Here is a 21,623-nt window from a genome sequence, read left to right on the forward strand (position 1 = left end):
TTAGTGGGATCCACATCTTTGCTGATTTATTGCTGACGTCGAGATCTCTAATTCGCCATAGGCAATAGAATGCCAAAGATCTAATTCAGTGTGTCAACTGGTCTACTAAGTAATGCTCAATCATTAATCATCAAGTTTTGTGTACGAGACACTTGAAAGTACTATCTTTGATGTTATGATATACGTGAGAAGAAACTCGTTATTTCCAGACCCCGAGAGACCTCGATTTGGATTACTAACTTGAACTTGCCTTCAAACCTTGTGATTGGATATCGGGCTACCGCAGATTAAAATAGTAGAAAACGGTGACTGCCACGGAATACTCCGTACTCCGTACAAATTATGATATTAGAGCAAGGCATTTCTGAAGTCACATTGGAAGCACTTGGCCCCTGCATTCCTGTGCGGCTCTATAATCACAGCTCCGAAACTAGGATTTTAACTTTAGGCGCCCCATGATGAATAAACTAATACGAACATTGAATTTATTCTCTCTGGATTGTGCGGTGTAGGTGTACCGAGTATCTGGGACCAAGTTCGACTCTATATGATTCGTCAAATTGATCGCTTACAATGTCAAATGTCACTGGTCTCGTGATACAAGATGAAACAGGTCAAGAGGCTGGAATAAGAATGGGTCATGGATCAGATAAATCAACCCCAGAGTGCACGGGACCATGTTTGAATCCTGAAAAAGGTTGCGTGTCTTTTCTGCAAGGTAGAGGTATGTATACTCCGAGCTCGAATGATAGATCCGCCACCTGGACAGGGATTTAGGTACTTTGGGTGCCACGAGCGGTGTCCTACAGCGCCTTGGACAAGAATTTCACCTTTTTCGAATTGCTCCAAAAAATGTCACTAGCTTCAATCCCAATGACCCTACTCCATGGCCTTGGATCTAAAACTATTGAGAAACAAGATTTTGCCCCATCTTGATCGCCAAATTGTGGGTTTAGTAAACGATGTACCAGAAAATTTAGTCTCTCACACCGTGTGAAAACCCCCCGTGGGCCCTGTCTGGATCAGAGCATTTTTAGTGTGCTTGGGGCCGACCCAGACTGTCGGGTCGTGGCCAAGTGCTTCCTACTCCAATGCTCCACCACCTGCCATCTATTGGGCACGATTTTCGGCCCTTCGGACATGCACTATTCGCGTAGATTGACGACTCCTCGTGTGTGCGGAAACTGGTTGAAGTTCCTCATCCCCAACTCCCCAGCACGTACGGAAATATACACTCGCCAGTTTGCAGAGCTACCAGCTCTAGTTTGGATATAGTATTCGAGGTTTTCAGAGGGTTTCGAGGTGTCATCGTGATTCCGGGGTAGAGGGTGCAAGACCCCGAGATATCCGCATCTCAAGGTGGGCGAGGGAGACAGGGAGGGTGCGGGGCGCTCCGTTAAAACAAAATCAATCACCCCTGGCCTGGTACTCCACTGTTGAATGGGCAGTACAACAATGAATTCTTATTAGTTATTGCACTTTTCCCATTGTGCTGCATACTCAACTGGGATTCAACTTATTCTTTTCTTCCTCAATCCTGGGCCCTGCAAGTTTCAACAATAGCTTCAAGCTTCAAATCGTCGTCTCTTCTCCAGCATGGCCGATGAGCCGATTGCAGTGGTATATGTCACCCTTAATATAGGCATATCATAACTTCCGCACTGACATGACCCATGTAGGACGGGGACTATCATTATGAAAGTGATAACGCATACAGTCCGGATGATTTTGATTGGCAAAGGTAAGGTTTCAACATTGTCGATGCCCTCACGTGATCTCACATCGATGTACAGCACCGATACGAAATCCATTGGGTCATCGATCTATGAAGGTCTCATCTCTAATGGTCGGAGGTGAGTTTAGCCAAAGAAGAGGATCGATGTGTGCTAGTCTAATGGGATGTGGATCAGGTATCAATCTCTTCGGAACAAGGAATACATTATCCCATCCGATGAACTACAATTCGAAACATACGAAGCAGGGTATTTTTGTATCACTCGAGATAAAGTCATCGGTCACTAATTGTTTTAGACACCTCGTGGATATGATATTGAACTACCATAAAGCAAATCCGCTTTTCTCATCCCCTATTGGCAAAAATCCAGATGATTCTATGCACATCTTGGATATTGGAACCGGGAAAGGTACATGGGCGATGTAAGTATCCAAGCTACTTTCAGAAGTACGAGGGAAAGAAGAGCTAATAAATGAAACTAGGGATGTGGCGGACAGATATCCTAATAGTGAGCTTTCTTCAATTTGTGTGACCAGAATGTTTGTTTAACAATTCTAGGCACTGTGCGTGGAGTTGATCTTTACCCACCACCGGTCGTCTGGACACCACCCAACTGCGTCTTCGAAGTGGACGACATTCTAGAAGAATGGACATGGCGCGAAGAATTCGACCTAATTCACATGGCAAACATGATTGGATCATTCGATTCCTCCGAATGGACAAACCTGTATCAACAGTGTTACAAGTATGTCTGACACATCCCTACCACGATTTTTCACGTCTGACACGTCTAACGCTAATATACAGCAAACTCAAACCGGGCGGATGGCTAGAGCAATTTGAAATCGGACCGTTTGTCGAGAGTGATGACGGATCATTACCTCCAGATAGTGCCCTTGCATCATGGGGACGTCTAATAAAAGAATGCGGTGAGCGAGCCGGTCGCTCCTGCGAAATAATATCGACGATGTCGTCGAGTATACGACAAATGGGCTTTGTGGACGTACATGAAAGAGTCTACAAGTGGCCCATCGGCCCATGGCCAAAGGATGAGCGAATTAAAGAAGCGGGATTTATCAATGTCCGGCATTGGATGTCCGGTATGGAAGGTTGGTGTATGTGGTTACTTACGAACTACGGCACCCCTAAACCATGGACAAAGGAAGAAGTGTACGTGTTTTGTGCCGAGGTGCGCAATGAGATTCGGCAGGGCAAATATCACTGCTATCATAAGGCGTAAGTACTATAATGCAGTATACTTGGATTATACTTATTATTATCACAGACGACGAATATGGGCTCGAAAACCGTATCCTGGTGAAATTCCTCGAGATTCAAATGCCTCACGCTCACCGACTGCCATGTCCGTTGAATTCACGAATTTGCGAGCACAGTCAGACTTCAGTTCGCCGCAGCTGAAGCCTGATACATGGCGGAATAGCAAGTCTATGTCGAGATCGCCATTGATAAAATCCGGCGATTCGTTGCGATTAGATAGCCGTCCACCCATTTCAAGTCCTATGGGTACATTTGAGAGTGGTACGCGGCATACAGATGGACCTCGGCGCATTTCAGGATCTCCAGGTGGGCATATTTGATTCAGTTTCCTTTTTTTGCCCCTTTCTATATTTCTACATAGCATTGCAGTTTGGAGTCTTTGGCGTTCAGGTTCCAAGGTTACTGTTTCCCAGAGGGTATTGTGGAATCTATTTCGCATGCATATAACGTATCATCATGGGGGAGTTTAAGGGGGTTTGTTTTATTCAGACTTGTTGAAATATTATGATCATCCACGAGCCAATTTCCGAGGTTGTACTCGGATTTACTCAATTTCCCCCTGCATAACACTTGTGATTTAGTACTAGTAGCAGAAAGAATAGATTGTTTCCAAGTTGACTCGGAGTTAGAACTTGAACTCAAGACTATCAATGCCGTCGCCTGCCGAACCGTCTCTAACCGCCTATTAAAGGCTATTCTAAGGTTTTTCATTAAAGAAAGTCTTTTATGTCATCAGTTCTCGAGCCCCGATCTGATTCTTCTTTGTATCTCATAGTATCGATCGACAATTGCGGGGAAAATCTGGAGATTCAAGGTTCGTGCAACCAGGCCATGTGGAATCATGGATACCTTGGAAGAGAAATGTCAATTCTAAACGTAAAAAGATCAAATGTCCAGAAGCATCGATAGGGCGAAACTATGTCAAATGTGGTTAATGTGGACCATGGCTTAAGTTAAGCCTCGGGTCGAAAGAATATAAAGTGTAAGAGAAATACAGATTAGGAAGGTGGCGAGCGAGATAGTTGGTCTGTGCATTTCTACTTTGTACTTTTTTCAACTCCTTCACTCTTCTCTTTTTTATCATGTCAGACCTGAAGTGAGTCTTCGAATTCATATTTTTTTGGTTTATTATTATGATCGCCTTGAAATTCTAATCCACAATAGGTCTCCTCTTTGCCAAGTGCCAATTTTTCTTGGAAGCTCCACGATAGCTTTTGAATTTTTCTTCTTGTGGGGCGCATTCTGGCGTGTTCTCGACAAAATTCGCCCCCATAACGAACCCTGGAGTTAAAATGGTTTTGGCGGCGAATCCGAATCATTTTAACTGGTTCAAATGAGAGATATGGCAGATGTAACCCCCCCCCCCACAGTCTCCACGCCCAGTAACCAGAATCACCACCAATGGATTTCATCGCTGCCCAGGAGAAGCCATCGATGCTTAAGCGCACTTGGCTTTTCTTGGTTAACTGGTCATTTCCACCCCCGTATCTACCACGAATAGGCGACCTCCAGGCCAAATTAAAAGGCTGGTGCAGGTTGCCGCCTTTCCTTATTGGGTGTACAGCCGGCCAGGCTTCCTTCGATACTTGCATGCCTTTTTATTGGGTTAATATCGCCTCCGATAACCCCGGCTCTGCACGAGTTGTCACCCCACTCGGTCTTTGTGAAATAAAAATCTCCGTCTGGCCCGCTCGCATGCTTCTTTTCTTCTCTCGGCACGTCTTTCTTTTCTTCACCCAGACTTTCCATAGTTCCCTTCTCTAATCCGCTGGTCGTTCTTTGACAGCAATGTCTCAGCTTGGAAGCTTGGCCGCAGACGGCGATGTTCGCCTTCACGAGAAAGAGCGTGAGGCCATTGATAGCTTCCCTGTTGACTCCCCCGGTCCTGGTACCGTTCGCCCCCAACATCGCAGGCTGCACGATACCTCTGTTACCTTTGAGGAATATCATCACTATGCGAACCTGACTCGTGTCGAGGAGGACAATTCCACTACCCCGGAGACTGGATTTCTCACCATTCTTTTCCCACCTAAGAGTGATGGCGGTGTTCAAAAAATTGAGGGAGGCAAGGATGCTACTGCATTGAATACCAGTGATCCAGCAACCCGCATGACGATTACCGATGACGAGTGGAGTAATGCGTCGCGTGCCCTAAGAACTGCTACTCGTGGTGCGATCTTTTATCTGATCACTACTGATATTCTGGGTCCATTCGGTCTCCCTTACGCATTTGCGACTATGGGTTGGGGGTAAGTTGTGTCACTTCTTTGCAATCAATATTCCTTCCTGACTAATAGTTCATAGTCCCGGTATCGCTTTATACACTGTTTTCGCTGGCCTTGCTGGATACTCTGGATACCTTCTTTGGGATACCTTCCTCGGCTTGGACTCGTACCAATTCCCCCTTCGCAGCTTTGGTGATATGGGCTTTCGTCTCTACGGCCCATGGATGCGCCACTTGTTCAACTTCCTCCAAAGTGTTCAGCTATTGTTAAACGTTGGTCTGATTGTGATTTCTAACGGAGAGGCCTTGTCTCAAGCAGCCAAGTTCAAGCTCTGCTACATCATCTGCTGTTTGATCTGGGCACTTGTTGGATTCTTCCTTGGTCAGGTCCGTACCCTACAAAAGTTTGGATGGCTCGCCAACGCTGCTGTTTGGCTGAATCTGCTTTGCATGTTTGTCACTATGGGTGGTGGTGCTCACACTCCTCCCAACTACACTGCTTACACCGAGACTGCGGGCATCACCATCGGCAATGGATCATCAGTCATGCCTATCACGAACGCCGATGGATCCATCTCCTGGCCTCCCGTTAAAACCACCGCCGGTCTTCCGGATCCTAGTGATTTCACTGCAACCATTAGCGGTGCGATGCAGGCTGTCTTCGCCTACGGTGGTGCGATGGTTTTCCCCGAGTTCATGGCCGAAATGAAGCGTCCCAAGGATTTCTTGTCCGGAATGTGGGCTGCGCAGACATTCATCTACGTTTGCTACATGTTCTACGGTCTGTTCATGTACGGCTACCAGGGACAGTACTCCATCAACCCTACCTACCTCGGTATCAGCAAGTACAGCATCCAGACCACTGGTAACGTCTTTGCTATGTTGTCTGGTGTTATCGCTGCCGGTCTGTACGGTAACATCGGTGTCAAGGTTATCTACAGCAATATCTTCGTCGAGTTCTTCCGCTTCCCTCCTCTCACAACCAGAACTGGCAAGTTCATGTGGGTCGCCCTGATCCCAGTCTACTGGGCCATCGCGTTCGTCCTGGCTGCCGGTATTCCCAGTTTCTCTGGTCTTACGACTGTTGTTGCTGCATTCTGTATTCTGCAGTTCACTTACACCTTCCCTCCGATGCTGGCAACACTTTTCTGGGTCCAGAAATACGCCTTGGCAGATGGTGAAGGCTTTGATCCTACCACTGGTGCGACCGTGCTCCAAGACCGAGGCTTCAAGCGTTTCGCTCGTGGATTCCGCAGCATGGGCACCAAGCGCATGGTTCTTAGCACCTTCAATGTGTTCTACTTCTTGGGTGCGCTGTCTTTGGCTGGTCTTGGTGCTTACTCCGCTATCATCTCATTGAAGGCTTCGTACGCGTCGAGCGTTACTACCGCGTTCACCTGCCACAGTCCTTTGGATGGTTAGGTTATTTAAGTGAGATTATGTTGGTTATTGTATAACTAGTATGTGTAAAGTAGTGAAGAGATGAGTTTTTGAAGATAGTGATCAATTTATTATGTTAATGTAGATGGCACAGAGTCCATTTCTCATTTCATTAAATTATCAAGTAATTAATTAATCTGAAGGATTCCAAAGTCGTTCCACTACGGGGCTCAATAGAAAAGTTGAAACTCGGCCCCGATGCCCTGATTAGGCCTAGCATGTAATGATCGAGACAAATAATATCGTATTGTATTTTATTATAGGTGAGTTATTTCAAAATCTCTCTTCTTGACTGAAAAATCGTGACGCCTTGGACTTTCTCCCGTATTACAATATCAATTCTTGAGATAATTATTTAGAACAAACTTTTCTACCTAGAAGCTTTTATAATGTACAGTGGAGAGCTTGCATCGAAATTGATTAATTACACATGGCTTACTAGTAGCGATCAATTGATGGGTTGGGGGGGAAAGGCTTCATATCTTAGGTACTCCAGAGTCTGGATGCATATTATGCTAATAACGTGAAAGTCAGGACGATTTTCTTTTAGTGGTTCAATCTGATTCCAAGGTCCAATCTTTTTTTTTCAATATTCAAACGTTTCCATTCAAGTTTCAATGGTCTATCTATCTCTTTTTTTCTTTTCCAAAATTTTATCCCTGGTTCAAACTGGCACCAATGTCCACTACCTTGCCGTCGACTTACGAGGAACGGATTTGAAGAGTAACCCATCAGATCGCGGCGAGTGCTTGCCATATGTCTCATCGAACGTCTCGTCTTCTCCAACACAAATCTTGTAACTGGTTTTAGTATATTCCTTGGCCTGGGTCGCAAGCCGAGGCGACACATGACTGTATGCGTGACTGAGAAGCATCCAGCACCCAACCACACCATCAGTCATCAATCCCCAAGTCTTTACCTCCAGTTGGGTATCAGAAATTAGACCGCCATCTATCACAAAGCCAAGCGCTGCCAGGGCCTTAAGTCCAAATTTGATCGCCTTTTCAAATTTGTCATATTTGAGCCAGATGGCAGTGAGAGCCAGGTAGGCTGGCCAAACTAAAAGACGGGGAACTTCAGACTGAGGCCGAGAGTAGGTTTTTGCAATTTTGCTATTTGTTTTCTGAATTGTTAGCAACTTGATTTCATCCGCCTTGAGCAAATGTTCTATGTCCGCATAAAGTCTCTGTCGAGTAGATGCAACATTCTCACTCAGACCTCGGATATCTTGACAGGATGCGCAGTCGCACTCGAAGCCCCATTTTTCCAAGTTTGCAGGTATTCCCCTTGTGTTTGCAAGGGGCGATCCGTACCAGAAGGTGATTTCAGTATCTGGCGGGATATCTTTGCTGGCGCGAATGATCATCATGTCCCCAATGAATGAACGTCGAATGTTACACAAACAAGAGTGGTTTATGTATGATGCCATGCACCAGATTCCAGTTGAGTAGAATTTCTTGTTTTCTGTGGCGTATATTCGAGGGTCGCACAGTACTTTGATATGGCTGTCACGCGACAGAAGGGGACAGCCGAAACAGTTCAAGTCGATTATCTTTTGAACGAGGAACCTGTGAGATTTCAGTATTCGCAGGCTAGTGAATGTTGTTAGTGGAGTATACATACGTGTCCACAACGGCGTTTCCATCGACTCGGATATTGGAAGCGTCGTATGTCCCATGGTGAAGGTCAATGTACTCAGATACCAGCGATGGGCTTTTGTGAAGCTTTCTCACGATCGTCTCAATAAGGTTTACTTGAGAACCAAGCGCCATCCTGTTACTGTCGTAATTCATCAGTAATGTCAGTCCACCTTGATCCTTTTCATCATGATATGCATGACCAAATGCCTTTTCGCAGAGCAAAAGATCACCAGCTTTCACGGCTTCGGTAGTGAATAAACCCTTTCCATGAGACTCAGTAGCCTTGATTGTTACCGGACCAACGTAAGTGCCGCGCTCGAGATGTGGAGGGTGACGCTTCTGAGCTTCCAGAATCATTTTCTTGAATTCGTATTTTCCAGTCTCTTGTTCAGCAAGGCGGGCAGATGCACGTTGGAATTCGTGTTGAGCCAAAGAGTTCTCCGGATAGTTCTCAGCAAGTAACTTGTGAGTCTCACAAGATTCTGAATATCTCCGAAGATAGTACAGAGCTTGAGCTTTTCGAAGAAGTGCCTTTTCGGAGAGTTCAGAACTCTGTAACACAGAATCAGCATCCAGGATGGCTGCGTCGAATTGGTGAGTTTTGAGACAACAAAGAGCACGGTTCAACAGAATCTTGGCCATGAGATCTTGAGGTGGATTTCGTTCTAGTGCCTTGGTATAACTTTAGTCATAATCAGCCCTGGGAATGTCATAAAATTTATTGCATTGAACTTACCACTGAATGGCAAGCCAGTATGAGCTTGCATCGAAGAACTCATTCCCTTTGTCCTTCCAGAGAGCAGACGAATCATCAGCGGAAGTGATTTGAGGTCTCCAACACAATGGCACACATTCATCGAAGTCAGGAACGATGATAAGATCCGAAATGTGGTCAACGTGAATGCAATAATCTTCGTCTGCCAAAACCTTCAGATAAGGCTCCTTCACCACCAACACAGTACCGAGCTCAATTAATTTCGACAGTTCTTCGCCCTGGTTATAGAGTACGAGCAAAGCAACTCTTGTATCCTCATCCTCAGCAATCACTGACACACCAGTTATGATGTCTGCTGGGGTAACTGTCCTCAAAAGAAGATATCGTCCCCGGTGATGAGTTTCAAGAGAAAGATCTTCCAACATCATCTTGTTGAGTTCATTGAAAGGGGCAGTGGACGGAGGGTAGGCAAGAGGAAGGTAAGAAGATTGAACGCTCACAGAGTCTGAAACCCCTCTGACATCGTTCACGAGGTGCGAATTTCGGGTCGCCATAAACTGGGTGACAGTTTCAGATCTTGAGCTCTTGGGCGTTGCCCTTTGGCCCTTCAATTCTTGGTTCTTGTCGATGATTCCCTTATGCTTTTGCAGCAAAGCGAAAGACTCCGGAATATCAGACATGTCATGGATATCCATGTTGAAACAAGGTGGCAAAAATGCCAGTGGTAGGTCTGGTGTTGATAACTGGAGATATTGAAGCTGCGAGACTTAACAAACTGTGGGAACGAAGCTTCAAGTTGAGAAATAATGTCAGAAGTCAAGAAGAAAAGAATGATCTCTTGGATTCTCAGCAGATGCGTTGGTATTTAAGAGATGGGTTGAGGTAGATGAAGTGACAAAGGTAGGAATTTGTCAAAGAGTTGGGCAAACGGACAAGCAAGCATTAAGGGATATCACCGGTTGACACTGTTTGATGGGAACCTTGAAAGGAGCACCTCACCCGTTTGATACAATCATTTCATGCATTGACAGATGAAATCATATTGAAAATTGTGCCAGAGAAGCTGATAAATTACAGAGTCTAGCTTTGCCAATGGCATACGTTCAACGAATATAGTACTTGGCTCAAATAAGACGGGAGAGCTAGCTCAAAGATTTCATGACGATGCTAAATTGTATTCTGGTCATGATGTCTGCTAATCATTCCATGGTCGTCCACCTGAAATAGGAAAGCATGAGCTGGTTACCGATCGTGACTTTATCAAAAGAATCATATCACGATGCTCTTATGAACCTTCAAGTTCGAGCTCAAGTTGGAGAGTGTTGCCCACTGACACCTGAACAGGCCTTAAATCTATCATCAAGTAAGTATAACAACGGAATGTTCTTTGGAGATTTCTTAAGCCTTGATTTTTATTCCCAGGTTCATAATAGCATTACTCTGGCATCAACTATCGAATATTGAAACTAGGTTGTTTAAGGAATTAGTTACTGAAGCCAATCTGGAGACTTCGGGACCTCAGAAACGGAAAGCAATCAACCTGAAGCCTAGACCGGGGACAAATCCTGCCCCCCAATATCAATACGGCAGATCGACAGTCTAGCATGTTTTAAGTGCACCAAAGTGGTTAAATCCGCGACTTTGCTTCGCCACCGGAGGTCAAAGCTGCTCAGCTCGGTTTATGACATATGTCCGAGCCTACTGCAGTTCACCACCTGGGCACAGCCACAGGGCTGTAATACGTGAACCGAAATCTGCTTACAACTCTAGCGCTCAACTAAATCCGAATATCCACGGGATTTCCTCAATCGGTTGATCTTCAAATTTTTATGTTGCTAATTATATACAGTGACTGATTTGTCTAGGTTCGCCCTTTTCGTATAATCTCAAATCCCGATCTGGCTCTTTTCACGGCCTGCAGTCCGTCTTCTCCACGCAAGACGATCCATTATGATACTTCACAAGATTATTTCGACATCAATACTGAACCACGAGATCAGGATGGTCCCTAGCATCCAATCCAGGACATTTCTCACTTTGCGTGACCGTAATTCTATGATATGGATACGGAATCGTCCAAACCAAATCATATCTACACGACTCGTTAATACCACTGCCAAGCAAAATAAAAAATCGAATATGAACTTGAAAGTCACTCACCGATCATCCGGGTACTCCACCGGCTCATCAGACCCCAGCGCTGCCTGAATCTGGCCCATATTCGTATGTCGCCATGAGACCAGAATATCTCCAGCGCCATCATACGACCTGATCGCATCAGCGACGCAATCGGTGTTCTTGCGCCCGCAATGCATATCTACATCCAGTCCTAGATCTGCTGCGAGAGGTTGCACGGTTTTGAATGCTCGACCATGCCCACCATCTATACAAAAAGAAATCATTCACGTTAGTTAACATTCACTACCTTGGAAATCAGGTGTCACCTTGACTTACTACTAGATTTCATTTTTGGCGCCATGATATACCCAATATTATATTCTGACTTGGCACCGAAGACTTGGCGCAGACATTGTGCGCGCTTGAGCCCTTCCAGGGTTAACTCGTGGTTGCCTGGGTCTGCGGGCTTCTCGCCATGGCGAATCAGATAGACTGTCGGATGGTGGACTTGGTCATTCTTTGCTGCAAGGGCGCCTGCTGCTGAGAAGAGGCAGAGAGATAGTGACCAGATTGAGGAGAGGAGCATTTTGATCTTCGACTCAGATCCCAATGACTCGAATATTGCTAGTATGGTTCAAAGTATCCAAGTATTAGATGGATGTGCTATCGTGATCAAATCACGGTTTGAAATACTCAAACTTCAATTCGAATGCGCAGCTGGAGATTTTTGAACCAGGATATATTTTCTCTGGTGAAGCTTGAGAAATTTTTTTTTCATATTGAGTTTAACATTTACACTACTACTAAGTAGTACTAGTATACCTTAGGAAACTCACCATCTTGATCTCTATGGTGTGTCGGACCACGATCGTGAAGGTGAAAAAATGGGTAGAAGTGGATCGCAAGGACTGTATTGAGCAATGACGAGGAGTGCATGGGATATCGGGCCGGTAAGGGGGAAGTGGTTCGAGAGACTTCAGCCCTACGGTTTGAATGATTGGATAAGGAATGTTAAACGAGTCCACTTGATCACGGCTAGATGTTGGGATTTTTCTGCTTGGTACTTGGCATTCGGTGTTGGGTATTCCTTACTCCGTTGCGGCACGGATGGTCCCGGGCATAAATCGGGGTTGAAGGAAAAGAGAATTGCAATAGTTGTTGAAACAGAACCTTCTACCAAAGAGTTGATAATTCAAACCAATGAGACGAGAGAGGCGTTGGAATAAGTTCAAAATAAGTTCACGTTGTACCGCGGATGCGGGATGGTCATTTCTTCTGTCACCGGACCTGCCGGAATGATCTATAGGTTGACTTTATGCATAGACCCAACCTTGGAAAGCGTCAAGTCGATTCGACTATATGTAGTAGGTATTTCGCTCTCGTATTCGTCTTCAGCTGAATCAAGGCTTCGATGACATAGCGGGTAAACACTGCCCAGTGATACTTCTGACAGCGCTTAGAAGGGTATTCTGTTCGGCGGGTGGAGCACGGAATACGGCACTCGTAGGACAGGGCAACAGAACAATCTGACTCCGTATAATAGCGGTGGCTTAGCGCGCTAGGCAACTAGAATCAAAGGAAATGAGTATGACGAAGGCCGACTTGGCGCGCAACAATAGAACATTCATGGAACAATTTCGAAGATCCGAACCGAGATTCCTACTGGAAGGACGCGTATGTAGTATTTTTAGTTCCGCATTGCCGTCGGCATAGCCACATGCAGCGCATAATGAAAGGGACCGTAATTATACAACAAATGTAAGTAAAAAATAAATAAATAGGGGATCTGTGGCGGTGCTTAGTGTCAAGGCTGAGTCAAGTTGGCTGTGTGAAAGTGCGAAACTGCGCCTCTTGAAAGTTCTCGGCGTTCCGTCAATTTGCGTGGCCATGTGGGGTGTCCGCCCCAGTCAGCCCTGTGGTCATCTCTTATAAAAAGGTCATTTCTCTCTTTGCCCTCATTCCTTTTCCCATCAACTTCCGTCCTCCAAACTTCCAATCCAACTTTCACTTTCAATCTACTCTACCACACTTTACCACACTTCACATCCTTCATCATGTCTGGCTACTACGACAACAACCAGTACAACCAGGGTTACAACCACCAGCAGCAGCAGGGTGGTTACCCTCAGCAGCAAGGCTACGGTCAGCAAGGCGGTTACCCCCAGCAGGGCGGCTCCAACGAGTACTACAACCAGCAGCCCCAGCAAGGCTACCAGCAGCAGCAGGGTGGTTCCAACGACTACTACAACCAGCAGCAGCCTCAGCACCAGCAGCAGTATGGTGGCGAGCAGCAGCACTACGGCCAGGAAGGTTCCCGAGAGGGGTATGTCTCGCCCCCACATTTTCTGAATCACACTATAAACAAACACTGACATCTTCCCAGATACTACGGCGAACAGCAGCAGCACCAGCAGCAGCAGGGTGCTCCCGGTGAGGCTCAGGAGGGTGAGCGTGGTCTTGCCGGCGCTCTTGCCGGTGGTGCCGCTGGTGGTTGGGCCGGTCACAAGGCCAACCACGGCTTCCTCGGAACGATCGGTGGAGCCATTATGGGTAGCATTGCGGAGGATGCCATCAAGAAGCACAACCGGGATCAGGCTCCTCCCCAGGGTGGTCCAGGTGGTCCCTACGGCGGCCCCGGCCCTGCCCCTCAGGGCGGCAACAACATGATGGACCAGCTCGGCGGCTTCTTCAAGCGCTAAATTGCCTGAATTTTGATACCTGGCCCGCAGATGGTCTTGCTTCTTATTGTTTTATCTTTTTTACATTGCTAGCATCTACATCGTGATGACCTTGAGACGCTCATGAATTTCCTATTTCTTTTTCTGAATTTGCTATTATTGCGGGGCACGGGTTGGCTTATGTTTTGATCCTCGAATTGCTTCTTTGGCCCTTTATCACTGGCTTAATTCAATAGCCTTCATTTGTATCATTCTCGCATCGATAATAAGCATTCCCAAGAGGATCAGATTTATATACTTTCCCCAGTTTGATCTGCTATGCTTCCGTATCTGATCGACGAATTAAATTAGTTCATGTAAGGATCAATTTGCCACTGCGCCGCGGGGTTGATGATTCGTTGCTGACTCAGCTGGATCACCTGAGGTGACTGCCATATTAGGAACAGCGTAATTCTATTAATGCCTCAGGCTCAATATTTGAATGCCTGATATACCAGGTGTGAATATCTCTGTCTGCCTGAGGCTACCGCCAAGTCCGACAAAAGTTCGCGGAGAACGCAAGTCTTCCAACACGACTCAACAGGTTATCATCCATAACAAGTAATCAACATGATTGTTCGGCAACTAGGTGTGCGGCAGAGTGAGTGTCATCGCAAACTCAGGTATTCCTATATGAGCCTCGAACTAAATTGCTTATAGGCCGCCAATTACTGGCCCTGAGTCGCCGCGCTCCGGCTTCCAGCCGCTTTTTCTCCTCCGAAATTCCAGTTGACACAGCCATCCAGACCCCTACACTGGAGTCAATTGAGCCATTGCCGACTGCTACCCCTATCCCCAAGGCCCAGAACCCCCTGCATGAAGTCGTGCAAGCCTCACAAGCACCCGCAGGAAAATGGACTCAATGGGAAAAATCAAGTAAGCATCAAATCGAACCAAATGAATTATCGAGACCCTATCTAACCTAACACATCACAGAATCTAAATTCAACTCCCTCGGCTCTCTAGTCAAAGATGCTCACGACCCAGAAGATGTCATCCGCAACCCTCCCTCCCCATCCGACATCACCCTCGAGCTCCTCCTCGCATCAGGAACCCACCTCGGCCACTCGACTTCCCGCTGGAACCCCCAAAACTCACGCTACATCTTCGGTGTCCGTGAAGGAGTGCACATCATCTCCCTCGACGTAACAGCCGCTTACCTCCGTCGCGCCGCCAAGGTCGTCGAAGAAGTCGCTGCGCGTGGTGGAATCATTCTGTTCGCGGGTACACGCAAGGGCCAAAAGCGGGCTGTTGTGCGTGCTGCCGAGCTAGCGGGTGCATACCACATTTTCGAGCGATGGATTCCAGGCTCCTTGACGAACGGACAACAGATTCTGGGTCACTGTGAGACGAAGGTGGTTAATGCGTTCGATAAGGAGTTGTTGGATTTCAAGCAAGATCTTGCGGATAGGCCCTCCGTCAAGCCTGATTTGGTTATCTGTTTGAATCCTATTGAGAATGTCGTCCTGCTGCATGAGTGTGGTCTGAATAATGTGCCGACTATTGGTATCTGTGATACTGATGCCGATCCCACCCGACTCACATACCCCATTCCTGCCAATGATGATAGTTTGCGCTCTACGAGCCTTATTGCCGGTGTTCTGGGTCGTGCTGGTCAGGCGGGTCAGGCTAGGAGGTTGAAGATGGCTGAGGAGGGCAAGTTGACTTATCAGCCTATTACTGCACATGAGTTGAAGGTTGATCCGTTTACCGGTGTTTTGCCTGGTACTGAGGGTCAGAAGAAGAATTAAGTGAGATAGCGGATTTCTGTCTGATTTGCTTTCTCCATTGCCTACCCTTCTGGTTCTTGGCTGTTGTACTTCACTGCATGTCTTGATAGGCTTTCGTTCTATATCCGCGCGATATGCATTCGAGCGTCGGACTCTTGTATTGTATAGATGACTATTGTCTTTTTGGTGTTTCACATCGTTGTGTATTAACAAGTCGCTTCATAAATGCATTTTGGATTTAATTGAGAAAACTAGCCTGTTTTTCTTGTAAAGTGCAGATGATGTCTACTAACCTCAACTCAAATTTACGATTTCCTTTCTATCTGATTACAAATAGTATTACGACCAGGTATACATGTACTATTTCAAGCCCTTGGAGCTTCAAGTTGAGATCGATAGAGATTCAAATTAAAAGAGAGTCATCACAATCTATTCCGAGGTCCTATGTACCATATTCCGAACCAACATCTATATGCAGTCATTATCCAGTGCCCAAATCATATCCCATGATCAAAAAAAGTCAAAACAACATTGAACACTCTAAGCCTTGATAGTGTACACCAGACGACCACGCTTGTCAGAGCCCTTAGCCACAATCTCCTGGCCGGAGCTAGAAACCACACGACGCTGATCACCGTGGTGAAGAACAATATCCAGTTCCTTCCAAGCTGGCACAAAGCCACTGCTCTCATCACGCAGGAAGTGCACAAGCACCTTCTCCACAGTCGAGCTGTAGCTGAGTGTGTACTTGGAGATCTTAGCCTGTTGAGAAATACCATCATCCTCGAACCAAGAGTTCTCGAAGACGGTTTCGTGAGAGGATCCCTTGGGAGGGAAAACCTCGACACCACGGTAGTCATCCAGCTCCTTGACACCCAGCGAAGCGGCAGTTTCATCGCCTGGTACACGAGTGTGGACGTCCTTGCCAACGGGGATAGCACCACCGACCTTTGCAATGAGCGGAATACTCTCGCGCCACTCGGAAGGAACCTCAACCCACTGGCCAGCGGCGTAGTATGTGTAAGGAGCGTTCATATTCACGTAGCCGTAATCAAATGCATCACCGGTCTTGCGGGGGAGATACATCTTTGCAACATTGACGCCAGGCTCGTAGACACCGCCAACAAGAACAGAGTCACCGAACCAGAATTGCTGATCACCGGACTTGAGCGCCTTGGTCCATACCTCGGGATCAGACTCGTAGCCCCAGCCAACCCAGCGCTGGGGTGGGTTAGCAGTGAGATGACTTGAGAGACCAAGAGAGTAGATGTAAGGCAGGATCTCGTAACGACGCTTGATAGTATCACGGACCAAAGGTGTGATCTCAGGGTACATGTAAGGCTCGATGACCTCGCCAACGGAGTTGTTGTCAGGGGAAGTCTTGAAGCAGTTGATAGTGAAGCGGATGGAGTTGCATCCAAGTTGGATCCAGCGGAGGAGGAGCTCGGGTGAGGGCTGAGGTCCCTCGAATCCACCGATATCGTGACCTTCGTATTGCATAAGGGACATACCAGCGTTCAGAGACAGAGCGTTGGAACCCTTCATGCTCTCCCAGCTGGTGACGTTGTCTCCGGACCAGGTACTACAAGAGTAGCGCATGGTACCGGGAGTGGCACTGCGGGTGAGGACGAAAGGTCGGCAGTTGGGTTCCATGTCAAGCAAGGCATCGTGGGATGACTTGCCCATCAATTCGGTGTGCATAGCCCGTCCCCATTGGCCGACAGTGTTGGCAACGCCCTTCTTCGCTTCCGCGTTGACCATTGAGTCGTCAACAGCCAATGTCCAGTCGTCATTGGGAAGAGTGTACTCGTTGTTGTCATTCCACATGCCGTCAATGCCAGCCTTCTTGAGCTTCTGGACACCATTGAACCACCACTTGAAGGCAGCTTCGGAGGTGAAATCGATGTGACATCCCTCACCACCGGTAGCACCGCCGGCACTCCACAACTGCATGTAGCCAGGCTCCTTGTCATCATCTTGGAAGAAACCACGGGAATCGATGAGATGCTTGAAATCGGGGTGAGAGTCCAGCAGGAATGGCTTGATGTTGGTGATCAGACGAATACCATGCTCGTGCATCTTCTTGACCCACTCTTCGGGGTTGGGGAAGCGGTGGTAGTTCCAAGTGAAAACTGTGCGAACCTTGGGCTCATGCTCGGAGATTGAGTATCCGGAGCTCATTTGGTGTCCGGAGCAAGGAATACCGTGCTTCTGCAGTGTCTCGGCGAAATCGATTAGAGCGTCTGAAGCACGGGGCTCATCCAGCGCGCTGTACTTGTATCCACCAGAGACATAACCATAGGCCCAACGAGGGACCAACAAGGGCATTCCAACCAGCTCGGCATATGAGCGAACAACCTCTTGGAGATTCTTGCCAACGATCATGTATTGTTCCAGACCTCCATACTCTTGGCGGTAAATCTTGAAATGACCCCAGAGACCATCAATCTCTGAGCCAACAGACCATGCGCCACGTCCATGGGTAGTTGAGAAGAGAGCTACACAGCCCTCTGCAGTTGCCTTAATCAACAGCGGAATGTGTTTGTATAGAGGATCAGAGTTGTAGGCATCGTATCCGAAGCAATCGGTGGCGGAGAGTTGGAAGTTGCGGCCAGTGAGATCCATTGGAGCGGCCTTCTCGCCCAGACCAACGTGTAGAGCATCTCGGTCATGGACCGAATAGTGTGCAACACCCTCTCCATCGGCGACGTATGAGCGCAGGGGCAGATCGCGGTGGAGGAGGTTATCGGAGCCGGTCCATGAGAGAGAAACGACGGGAGTTTCAGTCCATTCAACCTTAGCAGTGACGCCGCCAATATCAATGGTCTTTGAGGATTCTGACGACTTCGCAACAATGTTCATGTTCTTAAGGTTTGTCTCGGGCTTGGTGACACTGGGGTACGGAGGAACAACATGATCTTTGGAAGTGAAGGTCACCCGGAAAAGGTTTTGACGGATAGCCTCGAACGAGAAGTCGAAGGGAGTCTTGCTTTTGGAGGTGCTGCGGAGATGCACAGAGGCATCTTGCTCAGTGCTTGAAGACACGAGCTGGTATCCGCGAGGGGAGGATTCTTTTTGAGGCATTATGATTGAAGTTTTGACTCTTCACAAGGAACAATCGCAATTGAGAGAAAAAAGAAGCTCCCTTGAGGAGCTGCTGTATTTGTACCATGCTGCGCGATCTGTTCACCCCGCGTCATATTTTTTGGAGAAGTGGATAACGTGGGGCAATGTATCGGAGATCGGGGGCCATTGCCGAAGATGAAGCCAAAGTCGAGACTTGTTGAGAAGGAGACGTCTACGGGTGGAATTCAGGGCTAATGTGGGGTCTCCACTTATGGGTTAGTCTGGGGCCCCAGACCACACACGTCTGTCAAACCCAAAAAGTCCCATTCTTCGTCGGTCTTTTCGCCCGATGCCCGACCACTTTTCCTCATCTAGCAATTCCGTTTCGTAACTCTTCCACACCACTCGGCATGTTTAGGAGGTGCAAGAAGTGATTGGCCCACTGGACGGAACTTGTCCGTGAATTCCAAGATTGAGCCGTTTAGCCCATATCGGGTGACCTTGGAAGGTACAAAGTGGCATGAGTAGGTTGACGAGAATGATGCGGAGGCACTTGAATCAAACCTTGTAGAATCACTAGTTCAGAATCGGACTTGGCTTGCGCTCGACCGGGGGAGATCATAAACTTCGTTTCCCCACGGGGTGGTGCATATCCTTTCCCTCATCGTGCCCTAGGTGCTTGAGTTGTTTGTCTTTGTGATATCTTATTTTACCTCCTTTCTGCTCTTTCAGATTTTTTTTCTATCTGATCTGTCTCATACTACAAGCACTTCCTACTTCATATCATTTTGATAAGCGATGTCACAGGAAGTAGGTACTTCACCGTCGAAGAATCACCAGGAGGATTGTGTCGAGTCTATCGAGCATCATGAGGAACAACCAAGCAACCTGCAGCATGAAGATCAGCCTGCGTCCAGTCAGGGAAACAGACAAGACAAGGCTTTGCAGTTGATTGAGGATTTAGGACACTCAACTATCCTAACACCCGAAAACAACAAGCGCGTCCTTAGAAAAATCGATCTTCGCCTACTCCCTATCCTCCTGGTGATCTATTTCCTCCAACAGTTGGACAAGTCCACGCTATCATATGCATCAGTCTTTGGTCTTGTGGAGAAGACTCATCTTCATGGCAATCAATACTCATGGCTTGGTGCCGTCGTGTATGTGGCCCAGCTGGTATTTCAGCCTCTGGTCTCTTACCTCTTGGTCAAGGTCCCGATGGGGAAGTTCCTGGCCGTCTCGGTTTTATTCTGGGGTATTGCATTGTCATGCATGACTGCCGCTGAGAGTTTTACCACCCTCATGGTGTGCCGACTGTTTCTTGGTATCTTTGAGGCTGGTCTGGGTAAGTTCTTTAAAGTTGACCCCATCAAGACTGCAGATTCTGACTAGCATTCAGCCCCTGCCTTCATTGCGGTGACCCAAATGTGGTACCGACGTCGCGAACAGCCGATCAGATTGGGTTCATGGTATGCCATGAACGGTGTTGTGAACATGGTGAGAATACATGGATTGCTGGTTGATGACTAGGGCTAATTGTCTTCGTGCAGTTTGGAAGCTTGATCACCTATGGTCTGGGACACATCAGCTCGCCCGTCTTTGCTTCTTATCAGGTAATTCCACATTACCTCTTCCACGGAGTAATGAAAGGTTCTAACTGGTTTAGATTATTTTCCTCTTCTTTGGCCTTCTGACAGTGGCATTTTCGAGTGTTGTCTTGTAGGTTGAATTCTTCTATTTCCTTAGTGTTCACGGCTAACTCCATGCCTTCATAGGATTTTCATGCCCGATTCGCCGATCAAGTCCAATTTCATGTCAGAAGAAGATAAACTAGTGGCTATTGAGAGGTATGTGATCATACATATTATCAGCCCCTTTCTCAAAGCTAACTTTTGGGTAGATTGCGGATGAACCAGCAGGGCATGGAAACTCATGAATGGAAATGGGATCATGTAAAGGAAGCTTTTCTAGACCCAAAGTCCTGGTTCTGGTTTGCTTTGATGGTCTCTATCTCGTACGTTAAGACTTATACCATTTTCTGTTCGTGCTACTAACTGAATCCTTTCTAGAATTCCGAGTGGAGGTATTACTACCTTTGGCCCCCTCATTATCGAAGACTTCGGATTCAATGATCTAAACACAATCCTGCTGAACATTCCATTTGGTGCGATCCAACTGATCGCCACAATGGGTGGTGCTTGGCTGGCTACCTCTTGGCAGAAAAAGGGCCCTGTCCTCGCTCTTTTGTGTCTTCCACCCATCGCTGGCTCTGTGATGCTACTGAAGATCAGCCACGACGTTCATCACAAGGTTCCTCTCCTGATTGGATACTACATTATCTCAGTATATCCCGGAATCACACCATTGATCTATTCTTGGTCTGCAGGTAACACTGCGGGTGAAACCAAAAAGAAGGTCACTACATCTATCCTATATGTAGGGCAGTGTGTTGGAAACATCATTGGACCCAATCTTTACACCACAGAGGAGGCCCCACTTTATCGCCGAGGACTCAACTCCAGCCTTGCCATGTTTTGTGTTTTGTGGCTACTCATTATGTTGAACATGGCATACCTGTCATTCCTCAATAAGAAACAGGAGAAGAGACGTGTCGCAGCAGGCAAGAGTGCCAAGGTCGTTGATCACTCCATGTTTGCTGTTGGTGCCGTGCCAACTGACAAAGAAGGGGCCCCGGTCGAGGAAATTGCTGATGATAATGCCTTCAAGGACTTAACTGACCGGCAGAACGAGGATTTTGTTTACGTATACTAAGTGCGATGCAGCAGGACTCTGGCAGTTTATAAATTCTACTATTATATGAATTGAGCAACATTTGAATTAAATTGTGTTTTATTATTATGACTAATTTTCTGTACTCCGTATGTCAAATCGTGATTATAATTCAAATTTTTTACTTAATGTCGGGGGCCTCGTGGCTGGCTGCATGCTGCACACTATTC

General features: G+C 47.0%; 9 protein-coding genes across 9 annotated transcripts; 5 read left to right on the plus strand and 4 right to left on the minus strand.

The window, feature by feature from the left end:
• Nucleotides 1–1,596: 1,596 nt before the first annotated feature.
• On the plus strand, nt 1,597–2,975 carry N7483_001958 (class I SAM-dependent methyltransferase; the record flags this gene model as incomplete). Its single annotated transcript, XM_057085395.1, has 8 exons — nt 1,597–1,620; nt 1,680–1,741; nt 1,794–1,853; nt 1,911–1,982; nt 2,032–2,157; nt 2,218–2,243; nt 2,294–2,480; nt 2,543–2,975. The coding sequence occupies 8 exons, from the start codon at nt 1,597–1,599 to the stop codon at nt 2,973–2,975; spliced, it is 990 nt and encodes a 329-aa protein (XP_056951544.1).
• A 39-nt stretch (nt 2,976–3,014) lies between these two features.
• On the minus strand, nt 3,015–3,245 carry N7483_001959 (uncharacterized protein; the record flags this gene model as incomplete). The annotated part of the gene is made up of 1 exon (XM_057085396.1): nt 3,015–3,245. One exon carries the CDS (start codon nt 3,243–3,245, stop codon nt 3,015–3,017), a length of 231 nt encoding a protein of 76 aa, XP_056951545.1.
• A 1,556-nt stretch (nt 3,246–4,801) lies between these two features.
• N7483_001960 (putative amino acid transporter) lies at nt 4,802–6,659 on the plus strand (the record flags this gene model as incomplete). The annotated part of the gene is made up of 2 exons (XM_057085397.1): nt 4,802–5,262; nt 5,318–6,659. 2 exons carry the CDS (start codon nt 4,802–4,804, stop codon nt 6,657–6,659), a joined length of 1,803 nt encoding a protein of 600 aa, XP_056951546.1.
• Nucleotides 6,660–7,362: 703 nt separating this feature from the next.
• N7483_001961 (TPR domain protein) lies at nt 7,363–9,727 on the minus strand (the record flags this gene model as incomplete). Its single annotated transcript, XM_057085398.1, has 3 exons — nt 7,363–8,245; nt 8,301–8,999; nt 9,054–9,727. 3 exons carry the CDS (start codon nt 9,725–9,727, stop codon nt 7,363–7,365), a joined length of 2,256 nt encoding a protein of 751 aa, XP_056951547.1.
• Nucleotides 9,728–11,009: 1,282 nt separating this feature from the next.
• On the minus strand, nt 11,010–11,736 carry N7483_001962 (putative phosphoglycerate mutase family protein; the record flags this gene model as incomplete). The annotated part of the gene is made up of 3 exons (XM_057085399.1): nt 11,010–11,145; nt 11,193–11,415; nt 11,487–11,736. 3 exons carry the CDS (start codon nt 11,734–11,736, stop codon nt 11,010–11,012), a joined length of 609 nt encoding a protein of 202 aa, XP_056951548.1.
• Nucleotides 11,737–13,204: 1,468 nt separating this feature from the next.
• On the plus strand, nt 13,205–13,849 carry hel10 (putative high expression lethality protein Hel10; the record flags this gene model as incomplete). Its single annotated transcript, XM_057085400.1, has 2 exons — nt 13,205–13,473; nt 13,534–13,849. 2 exons carry the CDS (start codon nt 13,205–13,207, stop codon nt 13,847–13,849), a joined length of 585 nt encoding a protein of 194 aa, XP_056951549.1.
• A 588-nt stretch (nt 13,850–14,437) lies between these two features.
• N7483_001964 (mitochondrial 37S ribosomal protein uS2m) lies at nt 14,438–15,618 on the plus strand (the record flags this gene model as incomplete). The annotated part of the gene is made up of 3 exons (XM_057085401.1): nt 14,438–14,468; nt 14,528–14,743; nt 14,804–15,618. The coding sequence occupies 3 exons, from the start codon at nt 14,438–14,440 to the stop codon at nt 15,616–15,618; spliced, it is 1,062 nt and encodes a 353-aa protein (XP_056951550.1).
• Nucleotides 15,619–16,137: 519 nt separating this feature from the next.
• Nucleotides 16,138–18,681, minus strand: N7483_001965 (putative alpha-glucosidase; the record flags this gene model as incomplete). Its single annotated transcript, XM_057085402.1, has 1 exon — nt 16,138–18,681. The coding sequence occupies one exon, from the start codon at nt 18,679–18,681 to the stop codon at nt 16,138–16,140; it is 2,544 nt and encodes an 847-aa protein (XP_056951551.1).
• A 780-nt stretch (nt 18,682–19,461) lies between these two features.
• On the plus strand, nt 19,462–21,435 carry N7483_001966 (uncharacterized protein; the record flags this gene model as incomplete). Its single annotated transcript, XM_057085403.1, has 7 exons — nt 19,462–20,008; nt 20,063–20,160; nt 20,214–20,276; nt 20,330–20,382; nt 20,439–20,510; nt 20,564–20,677; nt 20,733–21,435. The coding sequence occupies 7 exons, from the start codon at nt 19,462–19,464 to the stop codon at nt 21,433–21,435; spliced, it is 1,650 nt and encodes a 549-aa protein (XP_056951552.1).
• Nucleotides 21,436–21,623: the final 188 nt, after the last annotated feature.

Source organism: Penicillium malachiteum (genome assembly GCF_028827825.1).
Source record: "Penicillium malachiteum strain IBT 17515 chromosome Unknown utg000001l:1.0-8184562.0:1.0-8186909.0, whole genome shotgun sequence".
Lineage (NCBI taxonomy): Eukaryota > Fungi > Ascomycota > Eurotiomycetes > Eurotiales > Aspergillaceae > Penicillium > Penicillium malachiteum.